General features: G+C 40.2%; 1 protein-coding gene across 6 annotated transcripts in view; it reads right to left on the bottom strand.

Moving 5' to 3' along the window:
* LOC5568502 (ensconsin) overlaps positions 1-24,745 on the bottom strand; it is a 458,662-nt gene that overhangs the window by 315,569 nt on the left and 118,348 nt on the right. For 4 of the 6 annotated variants that reach the window (XM_021849239.1, XM_021849238.1, XM_021849237.1 and 1 more), the window contains one exon: positions 10,148-10,180. The exons of the other annotated variants lie outside the window; for them this stretch is intronic. In XM_021849239.1, the coding sequence (XP_021704931.1) occupies positions 10,148-10,180 (33 nt within the window). The remainder of the gene's footprint in view (positions 1-10,147; positions 10,181-24,745) is intronic. 6 annotated transcript variants of the gene reach the window in all.

The following is a 24,745-nucleotide window of genomic DNA, read 5'->3' as shown; positions in this document are numbered from 1 at the left end:
ACGGAACCCATCAGCGGACGAATAACGCGACGACGACGACGGTGGCGACGGGAAATAATATATTAGCTAAGCTAATTGTTACCCTAAACATATATGTTGCGATCGATGTCGTGCGCATACGGTTTCGACTTTAAAAGTTATGACCAGCGAAGAAAAGAGACTGTTTGTTTTAACAGAATTGAGGTATGTTGGCGTCTTACAGTGCTTGATGATTGGTTGTAATAGGTACTCTTCTTTTCCACGGCGTTGCGTTTCTATTGGTACTTGATTGATTGTCAGGATTAAGGTGAAGATGAATCGAAGCCAAAGTTTAAATTTTCAAGAGCACGGATCTGGAGAACCAAACATCCGTTTGAGCTGAAAACCTTATCGATTGGTCACCACCAGCTAGTGACCAATCGATTAAGTTTTCAGCTTGATGTTCAGTTCTCCAGATCCGTGCTCTTGAAAATTTGAACTCTGGCTTTGATTTATCTGCACCTTAAGGTCTTATACCAGGCAGATGAGCGATACTATTTACAAATAAATTACGTTTCTCTAATGTATCCAAGTATTTTTAAAATATTTCTGATTGGAATGCCCGTTCTTTGAATGGTGAAGAGATGTTTAATTTTCTAACAGCTATTGACATATATATGGCAGTTATTATTGAAACTTATTTAAAGCCTGGATCCAAACTCAAAAAAGATCTTTTTTTGTTTATCGTAATGATCGACTGGATGGATAATGTGGGGGAGTTGCAATCATCTTTCATAGTCCTTTAAAATATCAACTTTTTTCGTCATTTGAAAGCAAAGTTTTTGGCACTATTTTGGGACCAATATTTTTACATCTGACGTACCTAAGTTACCTAAGCGATGTCAAAAATCTTTGTTTACGGATAACACAGGCCTCTCCACCAAAGGACGTAGCCGGCGTGTCATCTGTAGTAGATTGCAAAAAAGTTTGGATATTCATTATTTCATTAGTCTGGAGTATTCATTATTTAAATCATCTGATAGAGCATCTGTGCTGCAACATAAAAAAGTTGGTAATTAGCAATTAACACATAAAATTACACGACTGTAAAGTTGATAGGTAAAATAGTACAAAACTTATATTCACTAATTACATTTATTGTCTCCCTCGTAAACCATAATGTTGGCAGACACAGCAAAACCTCCTGAGTTAACTTTCGAACCGATGCATTTACCTTCTGGAAAAGGGACACATACACACTCTGGGTAACTGCATTAGTTCCCATCCAGAAGAACCAGCCCACATAATTCGCGCACAGTGATCCCAACGCCTGATAAGGAGCGTAGTAATTAAGTTTAATTTATTGTTAGACTGCGCAGTGCACGTCGTCGACAATAACGAACGAAGACCAACAACTGGGAGCAACTGTTGGTCATTAGGAGATCTGCTGAATCGAATTGCGACTCGCTGGGTTCTGCTCCAACAGCCTTCTTGGACATTGAAGAAACCTTTCTTCTGGCTGCTTCACAGCAAGCAGACATTAAACGAAACCAGCAAACTGGATTACCTACATTGCGACACGTCGTCGTCGCGACGGAGTGTATCTCCTTGCGCAGAAAAATCACTTATGTCATATACCAACGGTATGGCATTAGGAAAAAATGGCGAAGCAGCATCACTACCAGCAGGGCTGGTAGTGAATGAGTGTCTTGAAAATGAGGTGCTTTAGATATCTCTTGTCTGAAAAAAGATACCAAACAAGATAAAAAAAAAACAAATATCTCAAGATCTTGACCACTTAGAAAGATGGCGACTTTGGCAAAGTTGCTCAGTAGCTAAAAAGCTATCATTATTTGAGTCAATGGATTCTAAACTTGCCCATCAGGCAGCGCTAGTGAGCACGAAATTTTTGTTTTGCAAATAACTTAGAATCCTGACCACTGAGAAAAATTGCGTCTTCGGCGCAAAGTTGTTCAGTAAGTCAAGTCCTATAATCGTTCGAGATAGTTGATTCAAAACTTTGCCACCAGGTGGCACCAGTGAGCATTAAACTTTTGTTTTGCAGATATTTCAGGACCCTGACTACTTAGAAAGATGGCGTATTCGGTAAAGTTATTCAGTTGCTCAAGTGCTATCATTATTTAAGACAAGAGATATGAGATTTTGTCACCAGACGTCGCAGTACATATCACCAGATATCTACAGCGCTTGAGCAGTTGAATAACTTTGCCGTAGACGCCATCTTTCTAAGGATCTTAAGATTTAATAATAAATCATGCTCACTAACGCCGACTGGTGATCAAATTTTAAATCTCATGGCTGTTCGCACACAGAGCGAAAGTTTGTTAATATTTTAGCACCCTTCGGCTTACACCCTGTTACTAAATGTACTACCCACCCAAATGGCAATTATTATGTATTGGCTGGCGGCTGATTAGCGATGACGGCGGCTAAACATACCAGAGAATGCGACGGCTGGCATCACCCGGACTGCGCGTGAGAGACGCGACAAACATGTAGGGACATGTTCGGTACGTTCCACCGACCAATGAAGACAAGGCTTGCGCTGATTGGTAGGTGGCAATTCGTGGAATAGTATATAAGAAAATGAGTTTATTCGTAGTGCATCATGTAAAAGTTAAAGTTCTATTAAGTGCTTTTTATCTTGGACAACCGAAAGAAAAACAGCATTTTTGAAGGCTTTTGAGTTATTTCGAAAGTATTCACCGAGTCGAGCTATCGTCAGCTGCTGTTCCCGCTGGTACTCTTTTCAGAGGAAGAAGTTGCCCATCCGTCAAGTGTCCGTGAACGGACAATAGCTTTTATGATGATAGCGCTAGAACTACTGAACAACTTTGTCGAAGAAGTCATCATTTTACGATATTAGTTATTGTCAATGTTATAATTGAGAAAAGTACAAAGGCATAGCTGAATCAACTCAGTGCGTGAATTTGATTTGGCGATGAATTAAGTTGTTGGAATAAGTTTTTATGTCGAAACAACAATCATTGCGTAACTAAAAGTAATCAACCGGATATTAATCTTAACATAACTTGTTCTTCGTGATCCTTCCGATATTCTTCACGTAAATTTCCCATTTGGGGAAATATGGAGCAATTTCTATAAAAAAATCATGAAGTAGTCCCTGATAAAAGAGCTGTGGAAATTGATAATAAACTTTTGCAATTATTTCTGAAAGAACTTCTCGATTCTCTAGGAAATCTTGATGAATATTCTAGATCGAATTTTCTTGAAGAATTCCTTGTAAAATAACGGACAGGTGTATGAATTATCTGAGCTATTACTGGAATAATTATTGTCCCGACCAGTGGATTACAACAGAGTTGTAACAGATTTTGTTACTCAGTTAGCGCGTTGGTATAATTTTGTCGGGTTAGTAGTTAAAATAACAAAAATTATAACACAATTTCCTACACTAAACAAAATTGAATCAAAATATGTTATAATTTAAACAATAATGTAACTAATTATGTTTCAAATCAAACAAAAATATAACTCGTTTTGTAATTTTACATAACTGAGTTGTAAGAAAATTTGTTATAAGCGATTGGTCTCATTTTTTCATAACAAATTGTGATATAATCATTGAAACAAATTTAAAACAGCCGCTGTTATTATAACTGATTTTGTTTTAATTATGTTATAATTTCCTCCGTCGACTCAATGTGCTTCTAACAAAAATAACACAACATTTGATACAATTGTGCTGCATTTTTTTGTAATCCACTGGTCGGGAAATCTCTGATCATATTATTAGGCGGCGTCCATTTATTACATAACGCTAAAATTGGAAATTTTCGACCCCCTCCCCCCCCCCCTCCGTAACGCTTTTTGTATGAAAAATTTTAAATTTTTGTATGAGCCGTAACGCTTGAGCCTACTCCCCCCCTCCCCCTTGAGCGTTACGTAATTTGTGGATGCCGCCAATGGATTCCTGTAAAATTTCTTGACAGCTTTCCAAGAATAATTCTTACAGGATTATTTCATAGCAATTCCTGGTAGAAATCATGGATGAACTTTTGAAGGAATCCAAATGAATACGACTACCAAAGAACTAAACACAACCGGCTTAGGAACTTCTGGAAAACGGTTGAACCGATTTCTTCAACAACTTCAAATATTTTCTTGGTAAAACTTTGAATGATCTGCGAAAACTGGAGAAATTTGTGAGAGAATTAATGAAACAATCACTCTAAGAAATCTCGTGAGAGTCTCTGTGAAAATTTTAGAGCAATCCATGTGGAAATTACTGGAGGTTATTTCAGAGAATTTCGTCTACGAATCCCGTGATAAATCGCTGGTAGATTGTTTGGATGAATTTCCGGGAGAATGGGTAGAAACTTACATTAAAATAGTAAGCAAGTCTCTAAAAAGAGACCTGCTACCAGCCCTGTAACATGAACCAGGGGATAAAAGTTTGATTCATCATACAGTCAAACTTCTATAAGTCGATGTTCCATGACTCGATATCGACTTATGGAAACAGCTTAGCTTAGCTTAGCTTAGCTTAGACTGACTACACATATCAATGGTTGCTATTCCGTGATTGACCGAAGTCAGTGAATATGCACAAAGAATCAACTAGAAGTTCGGTTAGGATTGGCCACAATCTTCTTCAGTGTGCATAATTCAGTGGCTCTATTTATACATGATCAATAACGGCGCCGGCCACGTCCTTGCAGTCAGGTGGGATTGAGGGAAGGAATGTTAGTGTGTAACCTTTGCTATTTGGAGACCGTGTTTTCCTCTGCATCTCCACAAAGGCTACTGGGAGGGATGGTTGTTAATGGGGAGGATCGTTGGGTCACAGGATTCACTTTGATAAGCGATTAGACCATGATAAACGATTATTTGTGAGATATGAACATGCTTAGGAATATAATATTTTCGAATGACATGGAAAATTTCCAAATAGGAGTAAATAATGTCGTTACATGAAGTGACGAACCATTCAAAATTTGTTGAACAAATAGCTAAAAGCAATATTCCTACAGCTGTTAGAACGAAAGCATGTGTAACAATATTTTACTCAAATTGAAAAAATAAATCGATTGGCTGAACCATCACATAATATTCTTATGCCGACACTTACAGTGGCGAACCATTCAAAGTGTTTTGAATAAAATGAACGTTTTGCAAGTCTATACTTCTAGCACAGATTCAAAGATTTTTTTTAATAAAAATATAGGTAAAAGGCAAGCGATTTTATATGAGAATATAAAACAAAAAAATGAATTAGAGTTTATGCCGACACTTACAGTGACGAACCATTCATATTTTGTTGAATAATCATATTTATGTCCCACCGTTGTAACGATTAAATGTGCGGTCATATATATTTTATAGATTAAAAAAAAGCATGAAACGAGCTCACCAATTGATCTTTTATCCTTGATTGAGCATAAATATTAACTGAGAAACGCACTCGCGCTACGCGGACCGAAAACAATTGGTCTTGATTCCGTCGCTCACCCTGCAAGAGCATGCCATGGAATCGGAAGACCACACACTACTCCTCGATATCGACTTATGGAAACAGACTAGAAACTAAATTTCATGTTTGCTATGGTGGATGTTAAAAAAATGTCGGATCCTTGACTCGATATTTATGAAGATAAGATGGCCCCTTCAATATCGACTCAAAGAAGCCTTACTGTAAAACATGACTAGACATTTTTCTAAGAATATTTTAAAATAGTTTTGAGCACTCCTCGAGAAATTGTAACAGCATTATTACTCCGAAGATTTTTCAAGAACTCATTTAGTGATTGTTATCGATTTCATAATAAGGGATGTCTTCCGTTTTCAATAAGGAATTTCTTTAAGGATAACTTTAAAAACCTCTAGTCGGAAAAAAGAAACCGTAAAGAGACTTAACAGAAACCAAAAAGGAGCCTAACTTAAACAAAAAAATAAAATAAAAGGAATTGCATTACAAATTCTTCAACAATTCATATAGTGATTCTTCAACGGACTGCTAAAAGAATTTTTCAAAAAAATGTGGCTTTATACCCCTTCATAAGTCGAGCCTGTTTTCTTTTGTGGATCATCCAAAGAATGTTTAGCCCTCTAATACCCAACCCCGCCTTTAGACGGGGTACACTTCGGAATTTTGTGTATTTTTCTTAGCTCGAAAATCAAAATGATTTTATTGTTGGCTTATACCTTGGGCCATAACACGCATATTTGGAAAATTGTATACGCCTTTTGGAACATTTTTGTATTTTTGAAAAATGTTTGAAAAATTGTATTATTTTATAACTTACAAATGCCTTGGTCTAATTCAACGTGTAACACAACAATTTGTACATTTTATATTTTTCTACAAACAACTTATCACAGAAGAAGAGCCTGATGGAAATGACATAATATCAAAACGATTTTCCCGTTAACTACACGGAAAATAAAATATGTACCTGAAAAAAATTAGAAATTTTATATTTTCAGAAGTACTGCAAAAACTCAAATTTTTATTATTGTCAAAAATCGGTACCCAGAAGAGGCTACAAGAAAAAAGGGATGCTCAAAAATAAAAATTAGAAAAATCAAAAACCAAAATTAAAAAATTTGTGAATTGAAATAAATCATTGTCCAAAACGTGTTTAGATCAATTTTAAATAGCGAAAAATGATGATAAGATCGAAAATAAAAATTTGGGTATATGAGGGTTAAGATTTTTTCAAGTAAAACCTAAGTCCCCCAAGAATTTATCCAATGATTCTAAATCGATTTCCTTGTTTAGAACATCTTCAACCCTTCAACATCTTCAATCTTCGGGATTTCCTGAAGAGTTCAACAAGGAGTGTCTTCAGGGACACCTTCAAAAATCACTTCAGAGATTTGTCCTCCTCTTCCCAAGGAAGTCATCAAAGTTTTTTTTGTCAGGAATTCTTCCCGAGGTGTCTCCAGGAAATGTCAACAATTTCAGATATTATTGAAGAAATTTCTGTAAAAATCCTTCTAAAGAAAATCCTTAAGAAATATTTGATGAAAGTTCTGTCTGTAAATTCCTAAGTTACCCTTGATAAACTAACAGAATTTTTGGGCTCTTGTAGAAGTCTTGGAGGTTTTCAGATAATTATTAGAAACCATAATCAATCGAAAGCATCTGCAATAGCCACTAGAATGCTCTGAGAATTTCCTTGAAAAGCATCGGACGGAATCCCAGAAAATTCTATAGAAATGATGAAGGTGTCATTGGAATAATTGCTATTTACTAATGTGAAACCTTAAATGAACTTCTGAAGAATCCATGGAAATTTTACTTGAAAAAAATGCTCGAGGAATGTTTGGAAGAACAACAAGAGTTCATTAGGAAGCCCATGTAGAAATTATTGAAGAATTCGTGGAAGATATCGTAAAACACTTCCTCAAATAATCCCTGGTGGAATTTATGGAGCAATTCCTGAGGGAAAACGTGGATGAATTGAAGGATTTTAAATGGAAAAAAAATCGCCGAAGGCGTTATCATTATGAAAATGAGAATACAGGAAAAATAACGTAAAAATTTGTGTAGGTTTTCTTGCAAAAATCCCTCAACATATTACATCAAAATTTTGAAGTTTCTTGAAAAAAAAAAATCTGTGGGGATCTTTGGAAAATCTCCTAGATTTCTAGTAACTACAGAAATTGGTGAAAGCATTTGTGGAAAAATATCTGGTGAAAATTATGGGACAGTCTCTGAGCATATTTTCAGGGTTATCCCTCCCTTGATAAATTTGTGGAAAAATTGGCCGGGGAATTTTTAGAGGGATCTCTGGAGGAGTTCCTGAAAATATTCCACAAGAAATCATAAAAAAGATCACTAGAAGACTTCTTGAGGTTATTCCTCTAGGAATCTGAAAAGAAATTCCTAAAGATCCTGCGGAAGGTTCGTTTAATAGTCTTTAAGGTTTCCCGGGAGCCTCTAAAATTTTCACCAAAATTTGTAGTAAACAAGGAAAAAATATTTTAAAGATTTCTAGTTAACATAGTGACTCAGACAACCAGAAGTCGCATAAGAACTTACGTAAAAAGTCGTTTACTTATGCACATTACATCACAATCGTACAACACGGTGAATGAAACAGTTTGATTCGTAAGTTTCCCGTATTCGTAAGTTGAATTTGTTTGATTGACTTGTTTCCTCGCATAACATGCTGTATTCTCATGTCATAAGTGTATTTTGTTTCATTCGACTACAGATTAATTCGCAGTAAAATCTATACGATCGCATTGTATGCCAAATTTCATCATATTAAATATGCACATATATCGCCTTCATCTTTGTACGTATAAGGCCTTTTGACCACATCTTATACGGAATCCCTGCACATATAAACAGCGTATAAGGCAAAATGTGATTTCATTATTTGTACATTCTGATTGTCTGGGTAGAGCTCTCCCCTTTTAAATAGAGAATTGCATGAAAATAGTGACCAAGTCTTTTAAAAGAGATCCACTACCATCCCTGTCACTTGTACAGCAGTCAGTGTAGCAGAAACAATTACGAATCAATTACAGTTGAGCCGACTGCCACAACAGCAACAGCAGCAACCGATCTGGACCTAATACAGCTAATAACAGTACTAAGAAACACCGACGAAGTCACCGATGACGATTGTGGTTCGTCCTGAGCGCTCGATCGAATGGGATTCCGCGTGGCATAAAACCATCACACCGATGTTGCAACATTTGCAGCGAAATGATCACCATTAGCTTGGGTTAAGGGGATTGGCCAATCACAGACAGTTGGCGCGATTTACTAGCTTCAGGCTCACTGTTTTTTTTTCCTGCAATCTTATGGTACGATTAGGCACACCTCCTCCTCGACTGTTATGTCCCTACGTGAGATGCTTTAGTATATTTTATTGTTCTTCTGATACGTTCTTGTGTAGATGATTGTTATGCAATTCTATGGAATTGCTTATTGATGTAGCGTTGAAGCGGAAAATTTCGTAATATTTCTCTTGGTCTCACAGGGGTTTTATTGATCCATTACAAGCAAATTATGACCCCCGTTCAGGTTTCCTTAGCCTAGTTGTAACGAGATATGAGAGATATGCCTCCGAATGAAAAATGAAAACTTTGGCAAAGAAAGCTCCCCATAATAACTGAGGAAGTGCTTTTAGAACACTGTGCTGAAAAACAGGCTCTATCTCACTAAGAATGTAAAGCCTTACAGAAGAAAATGAATGAAAGTTTTCTGAAAGGAAAGATTATTCCATCTCGCTGAACATGTTCTACGGCAGCGTGGTTGGTATACAAATGTGTTGTAGTAGTTAAACCTAACTTATTATTTGTTGTATATAGATTGTTAAATAGATTAACAAGAATTGAAATGAATAATTTCGCAAATTAATTTATCTGAGCTGGTTTTACTGACGTTGAACTAGAGAAACATCACTACTCACAAAGTCTAAAATAGAATGGAAGATGATGATACAAAAACCCAGTGTCCGGAATTTTAGGCAAAACTGTAGGTTCTAGGTGAATTTTCAGACAAATTTCGAAAGACAGAATGAACGTAGTTTCGCATAGTAGGGCACGTGTACCTAAAGCACTGGCACACCAAACCTGACATCTGCATTACAGTCTTCAAAATAGCTATGCAAACCAGATAGAAAGTGTATACATAACCAATCAAACAAAAATCCTTCCCCAAAATTTCGGAGAATTAACTGCGATTATTATTTCATTACCTTGTTAACAATACCTGGGTGTCTGATTGCATTTGCACATTCAACGACCCGGTTGTTTCATGTGGTAGGAAGAGGAAAAAAGACGAAAGAAAGGTCTCATGTAGGTAATTGCGACCCGCTGAGGGAACCAAACGCATCCGAGCCGAGTGAAGGTTTGGCTGATTTTCGTCGAAATTTGCATGCACCTGCTGAATTGTCGATGAAGCCCCTCTCAGCGATCGAACGTCCAATTATCGTATCAATCGAACTATGCACGGCTTATAGGCAAAGGTTTGTGGATTAATAGGCTAGTAAATCTTTCGGATGCATTAGAGATGTGCAGCAGATTGTTAACGCTAGCGGTAAATCTAACGAAAGCAGGACTGTAATTGCGATTGAAACGTTTACTTGCAATTGTTTCGTTATTAAAGTTTTCATTTTCGGATATAATGTTTGAATTGTGTGGAAAGGGCACAAAAAATAAAACCGTGGGAAATGCAACGACATACCTTCATCATCCATGAACATATCTAAATCCATTTCTGAAAACGGTCGAAAAAAAGGGAAAATATCTGTTAAATAAATGCGAAATTCAGTTGAAAGCAAAAATAATAACCTACCCATTACCGTGGTGCCGTAATTTTATAACTAGTGTACTACTAAATCGATGGGATGAGTTTTAAGACGATTTGATGAAAATGATGATTTATGATGAAACTATTTTCATGCAATACATGCAATAATCTTAAATTTAAGGAATGGATGATGAAATAATAAAACATTTCGAAGCTTAGCACTCGCTCGCTTCTTCCCAATCAACCAACGCGACAAATGACTTGTCTAGCTAGTGAGATCAATCATGCCCCCTTAACCTAATCATCTTTGATCGAAGATCGAGCTACAGGGGATAGGCAAAATGATTGAGATAGGCAAAATTTTGCCTAAATTCAAATGCTCATAACTTTATGAAAAATTGATGAAATTGGATGCATCCGGAAGCATCCGACGGCAAATTTGGTCTTCTTTCAGGAACTTGCTTGGCCATGCATATTGGCCACTGGACACCGGAGATGTTCCGGATTTTACGAGGTCATGTCTAAATGTCATTTTTTCTGTCGCTTGTATTTTTGTGCGGTGTAATGTTGGATAGATGTTTACTATTTTCCTAGAAACTAGAACTAATAGGAAGTTGAATGCCGCTGGACGCATCAAGATTGGTTGTAAATCTTCAGAAATATGAACATTTCCGTAAAATGGTTCCGGAAAACATGGTCAGTCATGTTTGTATTCCCAATTATGTAAATACTATCCGGAACTATATCCAAGTGGACACCAACCTTGAAAATGATGTTTCCAGCAGCATATTCAGAACCATTAGATGTAAAGACAACTTTATAGAAGGTTCCAGGTGCCCTGGGGGAAGTGGTCAATTAGGAACATATCTGGAACCATATCAATATGCGCATCAAACTTCATGATTTTCAAAGGTTATGCTTTCCGAAGCATTTCCAGCACCACCGGCTGCCATGACGACTCTATAGTAGGTTCCAGGTGCCCCCGGGGATGTGGCCAATTCAAAACATGCCCGAAAACACATTATTATGTGTATAAACATCAAGATTTTTGAAGGCTATGCTACTAGAAGCATTTACAGAGCAACATATTTATATAACCACTGTATAATAGTTTCCATGGGCCCTGGGGGATGTGGTCCGAATTAGCCACATCTCTAGGAGCCCATGGAATCTACTATAGAGTGGTTATTTCATCTTGTGATTCTGAATATGCTCCACATCCTCCAAGTCACATGGATCCTACTGTTCATGGTAGAAGGTGATTCTTAACAGGTGAACGGCCGAATTGGCCAAATCCCCCGGGGCACCTGGAACCTACTATAAAGTAGTCATGACAGCCGGTGGTGCTGGAAATGCTTCGGATAGCATAACCTTTGAAAACCATGAAGTTTATTATTATTATTGTCTTTATTTAAGAGATTTTCAGCCCTAGGCTGGTTCATCTCGAAGTAACCATGAAGTTTAATGCCCATATTGATATGGTTCCAGATATGTTCCTAATTGACCACTTCCCCCAGGGCACCTGGAACCTTCTATAGAGTGGTCTATATATCTAATGGTTCTGAATATGCTGCTGGACACATTATTTTTAAGGTTGATGCTCACTTGGGTATAGTTCTGGTTAATATTTACATAATTTTAAATACACACATGACTGACCATGTTTTCCGGAACCATTTTACGGAAATGGTCATATTTCTGAAGATTTACAACCAATCATGATGCGTCCGGCGGCATTCAACTTCTTATTAGTTCTAGTTTCTAGGAAAATAGTAAACATCTATCCAACATTACACCGCACAAAAATACAAGCGACGGAAAAAATGACAATTAGACATGACCTCGGAAAATCCGGAACATCTCCGGTGTCCAGTGACCAATATGCATGGCCAAGCAAGTTCCTGAAACTAGACCAAATTTGCCGTCGACTGCTTCCAGATGCATCCAATTTCATAAATTTTTCATAAAGTTATGAGCATTTGAATTTAGGCAAAATTTTGCCTATCTCAATCATTTTGCCTATCCCCTGTAAGTCAAGCTAATAGTTGAGGTGCGAATGTAATCAATAATATACATGTACAACGTTATAGGCAGCTCCACTCATAGAGCTATAATATAGGAGAAGAAATGCCACAGGCTATGAATAATCTTCGATATTAATCAACAGTTTCGATTGCTGGCAGCGAGATTGGTTATGGTGTGCACCGCTATGAGTTTATAAGCAGCACTTGCTACTGTAGAAGCTGTGTTGAAATCGATGATAGAAGAAACAAGGAATTGATATTGAACAGATAATATGATGCACGATTCATTAGGATTACTGGTTTAATGATGAATTGAAATTCAGTTTATTTTTTGACGAAAAGAATACGATGCACTAATAGGGGATCTATTTCGTCGCAAGCGCTAATATTCGTCGCATCAAACATGAAATGTTTCATTACCGTGGATATTCGAACTTACTTACAATATGACTCATTTTTCAAGTGTAATTTTGTGAAAGCTGTTATGATTCGTCTACTTGTACACCAAAACTACAATGCAAATTACTGTATTTCGATCAATAACCTCAGTTTAATTATCCACTTTGCATTATTTCACCGAAATCGTAGAACGAAGACGAACCGAGTGAAATCTGATTAGCGAGCGACTAAGTCACGCCATATTTCTTCCCGCCCCTTCACCGTACACTTATTTATATAATGAACAAGAAGGTTGTAAAGGATTTCATTCCAATCACACGCCGTAAAGCTTCTATAATCCACGAAATTTTGAGAAATTCTCTCAATGGTTGCGTATGATTGAGAACGTAAACAAAGTTTTCCATCGTTCGCACTGAAAAAAAAAAACAAATGTGCGCATCAATGTGTGTGTATGAATGGAGGAAGCTGTCCGTAGATCTAAATGTTCTAGTGGAACATTTTATTATAACGTATTTTGACCACTCACTATTCCACAGTAAGCCGTTAGTTGTGAGACGAATCGAAACCAATTGCAACCGAAATGGAAAAGGATACGACGAATATAGGTAACGATAAGCAATAATTTAATTGCATTGTTTCAAATAAACGATGATGATTTATCAAAATATTTTTGCACATTGCGAAAGTCATCTTATCTTGGGAAAGAACTATTTGGAATCGTACATAAGAAATTACTAAATGGGCACTGTAGATTTCATAAGTTGCCTTCAACATCCTGACAGATTGCATGTCTTTTGTCCATTTCATCATTTGTCCGTTGTAACTATTGTCCCTTAGATCCCTTGTCCTTCGGTAATTTTTCTTTCTATTTTTTTAAATAGATTCGTATTTCATAAATTATCCAGTTAAGTTGTTTTCTCCTTCTATCTGTTTGACATGGACATACGGGCTCCCTTGGTACTGATAAGTAATTGATGGAGATATATTTGAAGATTATTATTGTGAGAATTTCAGCGGACATTACTGAGGAAATCGCAGCATTATTAACATCAATGAATCTTTGGAAGAATAAGTGGAGAAATTCCTGAACGAACCTATGAAGGAATCTTTGTGAAAAATCAGAAATATTTTTTGAAAGCATCTGAGAGGGAAATTGCAGAAGACATAGCTCGAGAATTCTTCAGAGGAACTTTTGTAGTTATTCCTAATTGAACTTTTAGAAGAACAAGCTGCTAGGCGAAACGCTGGAAGACGTCTTGGGTCAACTGGTGTAAAAAAATCGAAAGAATTCTAAATTGGAAAAGAAAGATATTAGGATATTAAAGGAGTCCTTTCCTAAGCCACTTTCAGATCCTCTCTGAAAATATCTCGAGTGTAAACACTGAAATAACTTCTATCTAGAGGGGTCCCCGGTAGAACAGGGGATTTTTTGAGGAAAATTTGTTGAAATTATTAGGAAGTAATGCATTTTGTAATAATTTCGTTACTAAAGCCAGCTCATGTTAGATAGCTTTAAGAAGCAACCTCAACAAGCCTTCACAGAACTCCATGGAACAATCTCTAAAAGAAACTTTTTAGAATTAAAGCAGAAAACGCTAATGGAATTGCTAGAGGAATTAAAAAATCAATATTAAGAGGAAGCTGTTATAACACTCTTATAGAAGTGTATGGAAAAATCCTCAAAACTTCTAAGAGGAATTTCTTGGGAAGCCTGGAAAAAATCTGGAAATTCATAGGAGATATTGCATGAGGTATCCCTAGGGTATTCCTGTATATATGTACCACAGATCCAACATCTGGAAAATGTGTGATACATAGAGAAACAATGGAAGATATCTTGAGCTGATTCTCAGAAGCATTTATGAGAAGTTCCTAGATTATTTTTTAGTGGAACTATTTGAGGAACGTCTGGGAACTTTCCTTAGAGCTAACTGGAAGAGGTACTGAAAAAAAATGATAAATTCCTGGGAAATTGTTAGAAAAAATAAATAAAATTCTTTAAAAATTTCCATGGTGGAAGCTTACCATCTTAAGGAATTCTTACATGATTCCAAAAGTAGTTCTCCATAATCATCCCAGGAATTCTAATTGTTTGCCACATAACTCTCGCAAGTTTCCCTCTGAACACACCGAATCCTCTCAGAAATTCCAGATGATTTGCACAGGACATTCATAAGAATTCCAGGACTCCCAATGTATTTTCAAATGATATGCTGACTATTTCTGCATTATTTCAGCAATTTAATTTAACGAATGCTCTTCAGGATATTTCTCAATTCAATACCCTGATAGCCCTACATGTTTTTCATCTTCTAGAAACCCATCTACGATTGAAGCAGGACAGTTCAGTTTTGCGTCGTCCGATAAATTTGGCTCACGGTTTCGCGCATGTTTTCGTCGCCGGAGATTTTTTTTTTCTGTTTTCAAGCGTCTTGCTGGGTAGTGCTTCGTGAAGCCCAAGCAGGACAGTTCGGTTTTGCGTCGTCCGATAAATTTGGCTCACGGTTTTGCGCATGTTTTCGTCGCCGGAGATTTTTTTTTTTTCCTGTTTTCAAGCGTCCTGCTGGGTAGTGCTTCGTAAAGCCCAAGCAGGACAGTTCAGTTTTGCGTCGTCCGATAAATTTGGCTCACGGTTTCGCGCATGTTTTCGTCGCCGGAGATTTTTTTTTCTGTTTTCAAGCGTCTTGCTGGGTAGTGCTTCGTGAAGCCCAAGCAGGACAGTTCAGTTTTGCGTCGTCCGATAAATTTGGCTCACGGTTTCGCGCATGTTTTCGTCGCCGGAGATTTTTTTTTTCCTGTTTTCAAGCGTCCTGCTGAGTAGTGCTTCGTGAAGCCCAAGCAGGACAGTTCGGTTTTGCGTCGTCCGATAAATTTGGCTCACGGTTTCGCGCATGTTTTCGTCGCCGGAGATTTTTTTTTTTCCTGTTTTCAAGCGTCCTGCTGAGTAGTGCTTCGTGAAGCCCAAGCAGGACAGTTCGGTTTTGCGTCGTCCGATAAATTTGGCTCACGGTTTCGCGCATGTTTTCGTCGCCGGAGATTTTTTTTTTTCCTGTTTTCAAGCGTCCTGCTGGGTAGTGCTTCGTAAAGCCCAAGCAGGACAGTTCAGTTTTGCGTCGTCCGATAAATTTGGCTCACGGTTTCGCGCATGTTTTCGTCGCCGGAGATTTTTTTTTCTGTTTTCAAGCGTCTTGCTGGGTAGTGCTTCGTGAAGCCCAAGCAGGACAGTTCGGTTTTGCGTCGTCCGATAAATTTGGCTCACGGTTTTGCGCATGTTTTCGTCGCCGGAGATTTTTTTTTTTTTTCCTGTTTTCAAGCGTCCTGCTGGGTAGTGCTTCGTAAAGCCCAAGCAGGACAGTTCAGTTTTGCGTCGTCCGATAAATTTGGCTCACGGTTTCGCGCATGTTTTCGTCGCCGGAGATTTTTTTTTTCTGTTTTCAAGCGTCTTGCTGGGTAGTGCTTCGTGAAGCCCAAGCAGGACAGTTCGGTTTTGCGTCGTCCGATAAATTTGGCTCACGGTTTCGCGCATGTTTTCGTCGCCGGAGATTTTTTTTTTTCCTGTTTTCAAGCGTCCTGCTGAGTAGTGCTTCGTGAAGCCCAAGCAGGACAGTTCGGTTTTGCGTCGTCCGATAAATTTGGCTCACGGTTTCGCGCATGTTTTCGTCGCCGGAGATTTTTTTTTCTGTTTTCAAGCGTCTTGCTGGGTAGTGCTTCGTGAAGCCCAAGCAGGACAGTTCAGTTTTGCGTCGTCCGATAAATTTGGCTCACGGTTTCGCGCATGTTTTCGTCGCCGGAGATTTTTTTTTCTGTTTTCAAGCGTCTTGCTGGGTAGTGCTTCGTGAAGCCCAAGCAGGACAGTTCAGTTTTGCGTCGTCCGATAAATTTGGCTCACGGTTTCGCGCATGTTTTCGTCGCCGGAGATTTTTTTTCCTGTTTCCAAGCGTCCTGCTGGGTAGTGCTTCGTGAAGCCCAAGCAGGACAGTTCGGTTTTGCGTCGTCCGATAAATTTGGCTCACGGTTTTGCGCATGTTTTCGTCGCCGGAGATTTTTTTTTTCCTGTTTTCAAGCGTCCTGCTGGGTAGTGCTTCGTAAAGCCCAAGCAGGACAGTTCAGTTTTGCGTCGTCCGATAAATTTGGCTCACGGTTTCGCGCATGTTTTCGTCGCCGGAGATTTTTTTTTTTTCCTGTTTTCAAGCGTCCTGCTGAGTAGTGCTTCGTGAAGCCCAAGCAGGACAGTTCGGTTTTGCGTCGTCCGATAAATTTGGCTCACGGTTTCGCGCATGTTTTCGTCGCCGGAGATTTTTTTTTTTCCTGTTTTCAAGCGTCCTGCTGAGTAGTGCTTCGTGAAGCCCAAGCAGGACAGTTCGGTTTTGCGTCGTCCGATAAATTTGGCTCACGGTTTCGCGCATGTTTTCGTCGCCGGAGATTTTTTTTTTCCTGTTTTCAAGCGTCCTGCTGAGTAGTGCTTCGTGAAGCCCAAGCAGGACAGTTCGGTTTTGCGTCGTCCGATAAATTTGGCTCACGGTTTCGCGCATGTTTTCGTCGCCGGAGATTTTTTTTTTTTTCCTGTTTTCAAGCGTCCTGCTGGGTAGTGCTTCGTAAAGCCCAAGCAGGACAGTTCAGTTTTGCGTCGTCCGATAAATTTGGCTCACGGTTTCGCGCATGTTTTCGTCGCCGGAGATTTTTTTTTTTTTTCCTGTTTTCAAGCGTCCTGCTGAGTAGTGCTTCGTGAAGCCCAAGCAGGACAGTTCGGTTTTGCGTCGTCCGATAAATTTGGCTCACGGTTTTGCGCATGTTTTCGTCGCCGGAGATTTTTTTTTTTTTCCTGTTTTCAAGCGTCCTGCTGGGTAGTGCTTCGTAAAGCCCAAGCAGGACAGTTCAGTTTTGCGTCGTCCGATAAATTTGGCTCACGGTTTCGCGCATGTTTTCGTCGCCGGAGATTTTTTTTTTTTTTCCTGTTTTCAAGCGTCCTGCTGAGTAGTGCTTCGTGAAGCCCAAGCAGGACAGTTCGGTTTTGCGTCGTCCGATAAATTTGGCTCACGGTTTCGCGCATGTTTTCGTCGCCGGAGATTTTTTTTTTTCCTGTTTTCAAGCGTCCTGCTGAGTAGTGCTTCGTGAAGCCCAAGCAGGACAGTTCGGTTTTGCGTCGTCCGATAAATTTGGCTCACGGTTTCGCGCATGTTTTCGTCGCCGGAGATTTTTTTTTTCCTGTTTTCAAGCGTCCTGCTGGGTAGTGCTTCGTAAAGCCCAAGCAGGACAGTTCAGTTTTGCGTCGTCCGATAAATTTGGCTCACGGTTTCGCGCATGTTTTCGTCGCCGGAGATTTTTTTTTTCTGTTTTCAAGCGTCTTGCTGGGTAGTGCTTCGTGAAGCCCAAGCAGGACAGTTCAGTTTTGCGTCGTCCGATAAATTTGGCTCACGGTTTCGCGCATGTTTTCGTCGCCGGAGATTTTTTTTTTTTCCTGTTTTCAAGCGTCCTGCTGGGTAGTGCTTCGTAAAGCCCAAGCAGGACAGTTCAGTTTTGCGTCGTCCGATAAATTTGGCTCACGGTTTCGCGCATGTTTTCGTCGCCGGAGATTTTTTTTTTCTGTTTTCAAGCGTCTTGCTGGGTAGTGCTTCGTGAAGCCCAAGCAGGACAGTTCAGTTTTGCGTCGTCCGATAAATTTGGCTCACGGTTTCGCGCATGTTTTCGTCGCCGGAGATTTTTTTTTTCTGTTTTCAAGCGTCTTGCTGGGTAGTGCTTCGTGAAGCCCAAGCAGGACAGTTCGGTTTTGCGTCGTCCGATAAATTTGGCTCACGGTTTTGCGCATGTTTTCGTCGCCGGAGATTTTTTTTTTTTTCCTGTTTTCAAGCGTCCTGCTGGGTAGTGCTTCGTAAAGCCCAAGCAGGACAGTTCAGTTTTGCGTCGTCCGATAAATTTGGCTCACGGTTTCGCGCATGTTTTCGTCGCCGGAGATTTTTTTTTTCTGTTTTCAAGCGTCTTGCTGGGTAGTGCTTCGTGAAGCCCAAGCAGGACAGTTCAGTTTTGCGTCGTCCGATAAATTTGGCTCACGGTTTCGCGCATGTTTTCGTCGCCGGAGATTTTTTTTTTCTGTTTTCAAGCGTCTTGCTGGGTAGTGCTTCGTGAAGCCCAAGCAGGACAGTTCAGTTTTGCGTCGTCCGATAAATTTGGCTCACGGTTTCGCGCATGTTTTCGTCGCCGGAGATTTTTTTTTCCTGTTTCCAAGCGTCCTGCTGGGTAGTGCTTCGTGAAGCCCAAGCAGGACAGTTCGGTTTTGCGTCGTCCGATAAATTTGGCTCACGGTTTTGCGCATGTTTTCGTCGCCGGAGATTTTTTTTTTCCTGTTTTCAAGCGTCCTGCTGGGTAGTGCTTCGTAAAGCCCAAGCAGGACAGTTCAGTTTTGCGTCGTCCGATAAATTTGGCTCACGGTTTCGCGCATGTTTTCGTCGCCGGAGATTTTTTTTCCTGTTTCCAAGCGTCCTGCTGGGTAGTGCTTCGTGAAGCCCAAGCAGGACAGTTCGGTTTTGCGTCGTCCGATAAATTTGGCTCACGGTTTTGCGCATGTTTTCGTCGCCGGAGATTTTTTTTTTTCCTGTTTTCAAGCGTCCTGCTGGGTAGTGCTTCGTAAAGCCCAAGCAGGACAGTTCAGTTTTGCGTCGTCCGATAAATTTGGCTCACGGTTTCGCGCATGTTTTCGTCGCCGGAGATTTTTTTTTTCTGTTTTCAAGCGTCCTGCTGGGTAGTGCTTCGTAAAGCCCAAGCAGGACAGTTCAGTTTTGCGTCGTCCGATAAATTTGGCTCACGGTTTTGCGCATGTTTTCGTCGCCGGAGATTTTTTTTTTCCTGTTTTCAAGCGTCCTGCTGGGTAGTGCTTCGTAAAGCCCAAGCAGGACAGTTCAGTTTTGCGTCGTCCGATAAATTTGGCTCACGGTTTCGCGCATGTTTTCGTCGCCGGAGATTTTTTTTCCTGTTTCCAAGCGTCCTGCTGGGTAGTGCTTCGTGAAGCCCAAGCAGGACAGTTCGGTTTTGCGTCGTCCGATAAATTTGGCTCACGGTTTCGCGCATGTTTTCGTCGCCGGAGATTTTTTTTTTTCCTGTTTTCAAGCGTCCTGCTGAGTAGTGCTTCGTGAAGCCCAAGCAGGACAGTTCGGTTTTGCGTCGTCCGATAAATTTGGCTCACGGTTTCGCGCATGTTTTCGTCGCCGGAGATTTTTTTTCCTGTTTCCAAGCGTCCTGCTGGGTAGTGCTTCGTGAAGCCCAAGCAGGACAGTTCGGTTTTGCGTCGTCCGATAAATTTGGCTCACGGTTTTGCGCATGTTTTCGTCGCCGGAGATTTTTTTTTTTTCCTGTTTTCAAGCGTCCTGCTGGGTAGTGCTTCGTAAAGCCCAAGCAGGACAGTTCAGTTTTGCGTCGTCCGATAAATTTGGCTCACGGTTTCGCGCATGTTTTCGTCGCCGGAGATTTTTTTTTTTTTTTCCTGTTTTCAAGCGTCCTGCTGAGTAGTGCTTCGTGAAGCCCAAGCAGGACAGTTCGGTTTTGCGTCGTCCGATAAATTTGGCTCACGGTTTCGCGCATGTTTTCGTCGCCGGAGATTTTTTTTTTTCCTGTTTTCAAGCGTCCTGCTGAGTAGTGCTTCGTGAAGCCCAAGCAGGACAGTTCGGTTTTGCGTCGTCCGATAAATTTGGCTCACGGTTTCGCGCATGTTTTCGTCGCCGGAGATTTTTTTTTTCCTGTTTTCAAGCGTCCTGCTGGGTAGTGCTTCGTAAAGCCCAAGCAGGACAGTTCAGTTTTGCGTCGTCCGATAAATTTGGCTCACGGTTTCGCGCATGTTTTCGTCGCCGGAGATTTTTTTTTTCTGTTTTCAAGCGTCTTGCTGGGTAGTGCTTCGTGAAGCCCAAGCAGGACAGTTCAGTTTTGCGTCGTCCGATAAATTTGGCTCACGGTTTCGCGCATGTTTTCGTCGCCGGAGATTTTTTTTTTCTGTTTTCAAGCGTCTTGCTGGGTAGTGCTTCGTGAAGCCCAAGCAGGACAGTTCAGTTTTGCGTCGTCCGATAAATTTGGCTCACGGTTTCGCGCATGTTTTCGTCGCCGGAGATTTTTTTTCCTGTTTCCAAGCGTCCTGCTGGGTAGTGCTTCGTGAAGCCCAAGCAGGACAGTTCGGTTTTGCGTCGTCCGATAAATTTGGCTCACGGTTTTGCGCATGTTTTCGTCGCCGGAGATTTTTTTTTTCCTGTTTTCAAGCGTCCTGCTGGGTAGTGCTTCGTAAAGCCCAAGCAGGACAGTTCAGTTTTGCGTCGTCCGATAAATTTGGCTCACGGTTTCGCGCATGTTTTCGTCGCCGGAGATTTTTTTTCCTGTTTCCAAGCGTCCTGCTGGGTAGTGCTTCGTGAAGCCCAAGCAGGACAGTTCGGTTTTGCGTCGTCCGATAAATTTGGCTCACGGTTTTGCGCATGTTTTCGTCGCCGGAGATTTTTTTTTTTCCTGTTTTCAAGCGTCCTGCTGGGTAGTGCTTCGTAAAGCCCAAGCAGGACAGTTCAGTTTTGCGTCGTCCGATAAATTTGGCTCACGGTTTCGCGCATGTTTTCGTCGCCGGAGATTTTTTTTTTCTGTTTTCAAGCGTCTTGCTGGGTAGTGCTTCGTGAAGCCCAAGCAGGACAGTTCAGTTTTGCGTCGTCCGATAAATTTGGCTCACGGTTTCGCGCATGTTTTCGTCGCCGGAGATTTTTTTTTTTCCTGTTTTCAAGCGTCCTGCTGAGTAGTGCTTCGTGAAGCCCAAGCAGGACAGTTCGGTTTTGCGTCGTCCGATAAATTTGGCTCACGGTTTCGCGCATGTTTTCGTCGCCGGAGATTTTTTTTTTCCTGTTTTCAAGCGTCCTGCTGGGTAGTGCTTCGTAAAGCCCAAGCAGGACAGTTCAGTTTTGCGTCGTCCGATAAATTTGGCTCACGGTTTCGCGCATGTTTTCGTCGCCGGAGATTTTTTTTTTCCTGTTTTCAAGCGTCCTGCTGAGTAGTGCTTCGTGAAGCCCAAGCAGGACAGTTCGGTTTTGCGTCGTCCGATAAATTTGGCTCACGGTTTCGCGCATGTTTTCGTCGCCGGAGATTTTTTTTTCCTGTTTTCAAGCGTCCTGCTGGGTAGTGCTTCGTAAAGCCCAAGCAGGACAGTTCAGTTTTGCGTCGTCCGATAAATTTGGCTCACGGTTTCGCGCATGTTTTCGTCGCCGGAGATTTTTTTTTTCTGTTTTCAAGCGTCTTGCTGGGTAGTGCTTCGTGAAGCCCAAGCAGGACAGTTCAGTTTTGCGTCGTCCGATAAATTTGGCTCACGGTTTCGCGCATGTTTTCGTCGCCGGAGATTTTTTTTTTCCTGTTTTCAAGCGTCTTGCTGGGTAGTGCTTCGTGAAGCCCAAGCAGGACAGTTCGGTTTTGCGTCGTCCGATAGATTTGGCTCACGGTTTCGCGCGTGTTTTCGGCTCCTAAGATTTTTTTTCTGTTTTGGAGCGTCTTGCTGGGTAGGTATTTGGAAGGCACAAGCAAGACGGTTTGTTTTCGGGACGCCAAGAAGTTTTGCTGTCAGTATCAGTTTTGTGTTCAGTCGAGGATGGATTACCAACTGGTGAGTTCGTTTCATTCTTGTGATAACACATATTTTCTTGAAAGCGTAACTTTTAAGTAATTTTAAAACAAACTTTGTAAGTGTCGGCATTATGTTGTTTTCTTATACAATTTCAATATACATATATTTGTCTCTTTTATACGTTATTAAAAATTATCTTTTGAATTGTTCGACATTGTGAATGTTGACGTATTTTTTAAAACTTGTACCATATCGAGACAAAATGCACAGTAATACTCATATGTAATTTTCAAACAAACCATGTATAGTTCGTCACTACAAGTGTCGGCATTATTCCTGTTTCATATAATTTAAAATATATACATGTAATATTCAGTTTTCGTCATTAATAAAAACATCTTTTGAATAGAGTAGTGTTTGATCCTTCGACCTTGACACTTGCTCCTGCTGGGGCGGGTGATGAGGGCAGGATCCAACATGTCGCGCGTCGGTAGTGAAGCGGTGAAAAAGTGATCGGTTCGTTAGTAGTGTTTGATCCTTCCACCTTGACGCTGGCTCCTGCGGGGGCGGGTGATGAGGGCAGGATCAAATATGTCGCGCGTCGGTAGTGAAGCGGTGAAAAAGTGATCGGTTCGTAAGTAGTGTTTGATCCTTCGACCTTGACGCTTGCTCCTGCGGGGGCGGGCGATGGGGGCAGGATCAAACTTGTCGCGCGTCGTTCGCTCAGAGAAATGAAAAAGCGCCGCGGATCGCTAGTAGTGTTTGATCTATTGATCGCGTCGCTTGCTCTTGCGTGGGCGAGTGACGAACACTTGTTCGGCGTTTAATGCGATTATCGAATTATTTCGCGAATCCGGTTAGGCGTGATTATATCATGGCTCGCATCACCAAACATTGGTGACTCCCAGATCTTTACCTTATCCCACTAACCCAATATCCTCTCCATGACAACCGGGGAGATGCAGAGGTGATCTCGGTCTCTAGTAACAACGGTAGTCACACTAACATTCCTTCCCTTCCCCGATGACCGTAAGGACGTGGCCGGCACCGTTATTGACTTTTAAATTTGAGCTCTCGATTTGTGCACATTGAAGAATGGTAAGCTAATCCCAAGCCCCATTCATTAATTCCCTGTGCAACTTCGATTGTTCTGGTCAATCACGGAGTAGCAACTACGAATTGTACGGTCACCTATGCTTATGCTTATGCTTATGCTTCTAGAAACCCATCTACGATTGATTTGGTCTTAACCGACTCTAGTCATCTTTGTAGCCAATTAGTTACTCATGCTGATTTTGATTCTGATCATGTCCCTGTTACATTTCAAATATCCCATGAAGCGATTCTCAATCCTATCAGCTCCACTTTCAATTATTTTCGAGCCGACTGGAATATATATATGAAACACACATTGACTCTAATCTTGATGTTAACATTTCTTTACAAACAAAACTTTATATTGACAATGCTCTTGAAACTTGAACAAATTCCATTGTTGAAGCCCAGAGCATTGCAATTCCAAAATTTGAATCCGTGATTATAGACGATGATCTTGAACTCTTGATAAAAACAGGAGTAGAAGCCAATTTGAACGCACTCGCGATCCTACTATGCAAATTATATGGCAGGATTTGCAGAAAGAAATCAAGAAACGTTTTGCACAATTAAGAAACAAAAATTTTGAAAATAAGTTTTCTCAGTTGGACCTTGGTTCTAAGCCCCTTTGGAAATTATCTAAAATCTTGAAAAAATCTTAGAAGCCAATACCGGCATTGAAAGAGGAAAACAAATCATTACTAACTAATTGCGAAAAAGCTCAAAAACTTGAATTTGAAAGTGCGCACAATTTTAATTAAGGACTCACTAGTCCAATTGAAAATCAAGTTACTCAGGAGTTCGAAAATATTCTCAATCAAGAAAACGTTTTCAAAAATGCCTGGGAGACTGATTTGGAAGAAGTGAGAACTATTATTAAAAAATTCAAAAATATGATAGCTCCTGGCGATGATAGAATTTTCTACATCCTCATCAAGAAACTTCCAGAGAGCAGCTCACGGTGTGCTGGAACACACATATTATCGAACTTGCATGAACCTCCGATCTTTTTTCACTAAAAGTTAGCCTTTATAGTCAAGAAAAGCTTGCGGAATATTAAAAAATCTTTCATCGGCAAAAAATTGAAAAAAGTCGATTTTTGTATATTTACCCTTCTCCCATATATGAGTTCATAGGAGAATATTAGAGTTACACTAATATTGATGCACTGCAATAGCTCAAAGACTTATTTGATATACCTTGATCACGAATCGATTACAATACGTTTCAAATTTAGCATAATTTCTACCTACATTCACACAAAGTGACCAGCCCATGGTGGTATGCCGTTTATTAACGACAACGCATTTTTACATAAATTTATTAAGGTAAACATACTACAACTTATCAAGTTTCAATCAATGTTTCCTATTCTACAGAATAATTGAAATCATTGGAGTTCGTTATTGAACATGAAGCTTTTTTAAGATAACAGACAATTGTATA

The sequence above is a fragment of the Aedes aegypti genome, chromosome 3, assembly GCF_002204515.2.
Source record: "Aedes aegypti strain LVP_AGWG chromosome 3, AaegL5.0 Primary Assembly, whole genome shotgun sequence".
In the NCBI taxonomy this organism is placed as follows: Eukaryota; Metazoa; Arthropoda; class Insecta; order Diptera; family Culicidae; genus Aedes; species Aedes aegypti.
The sequence above is the reverse complement of the archived record's forward strand: the minus strand, read 5'-3'. Positions and strand labels throughout refer to the sequence as shown.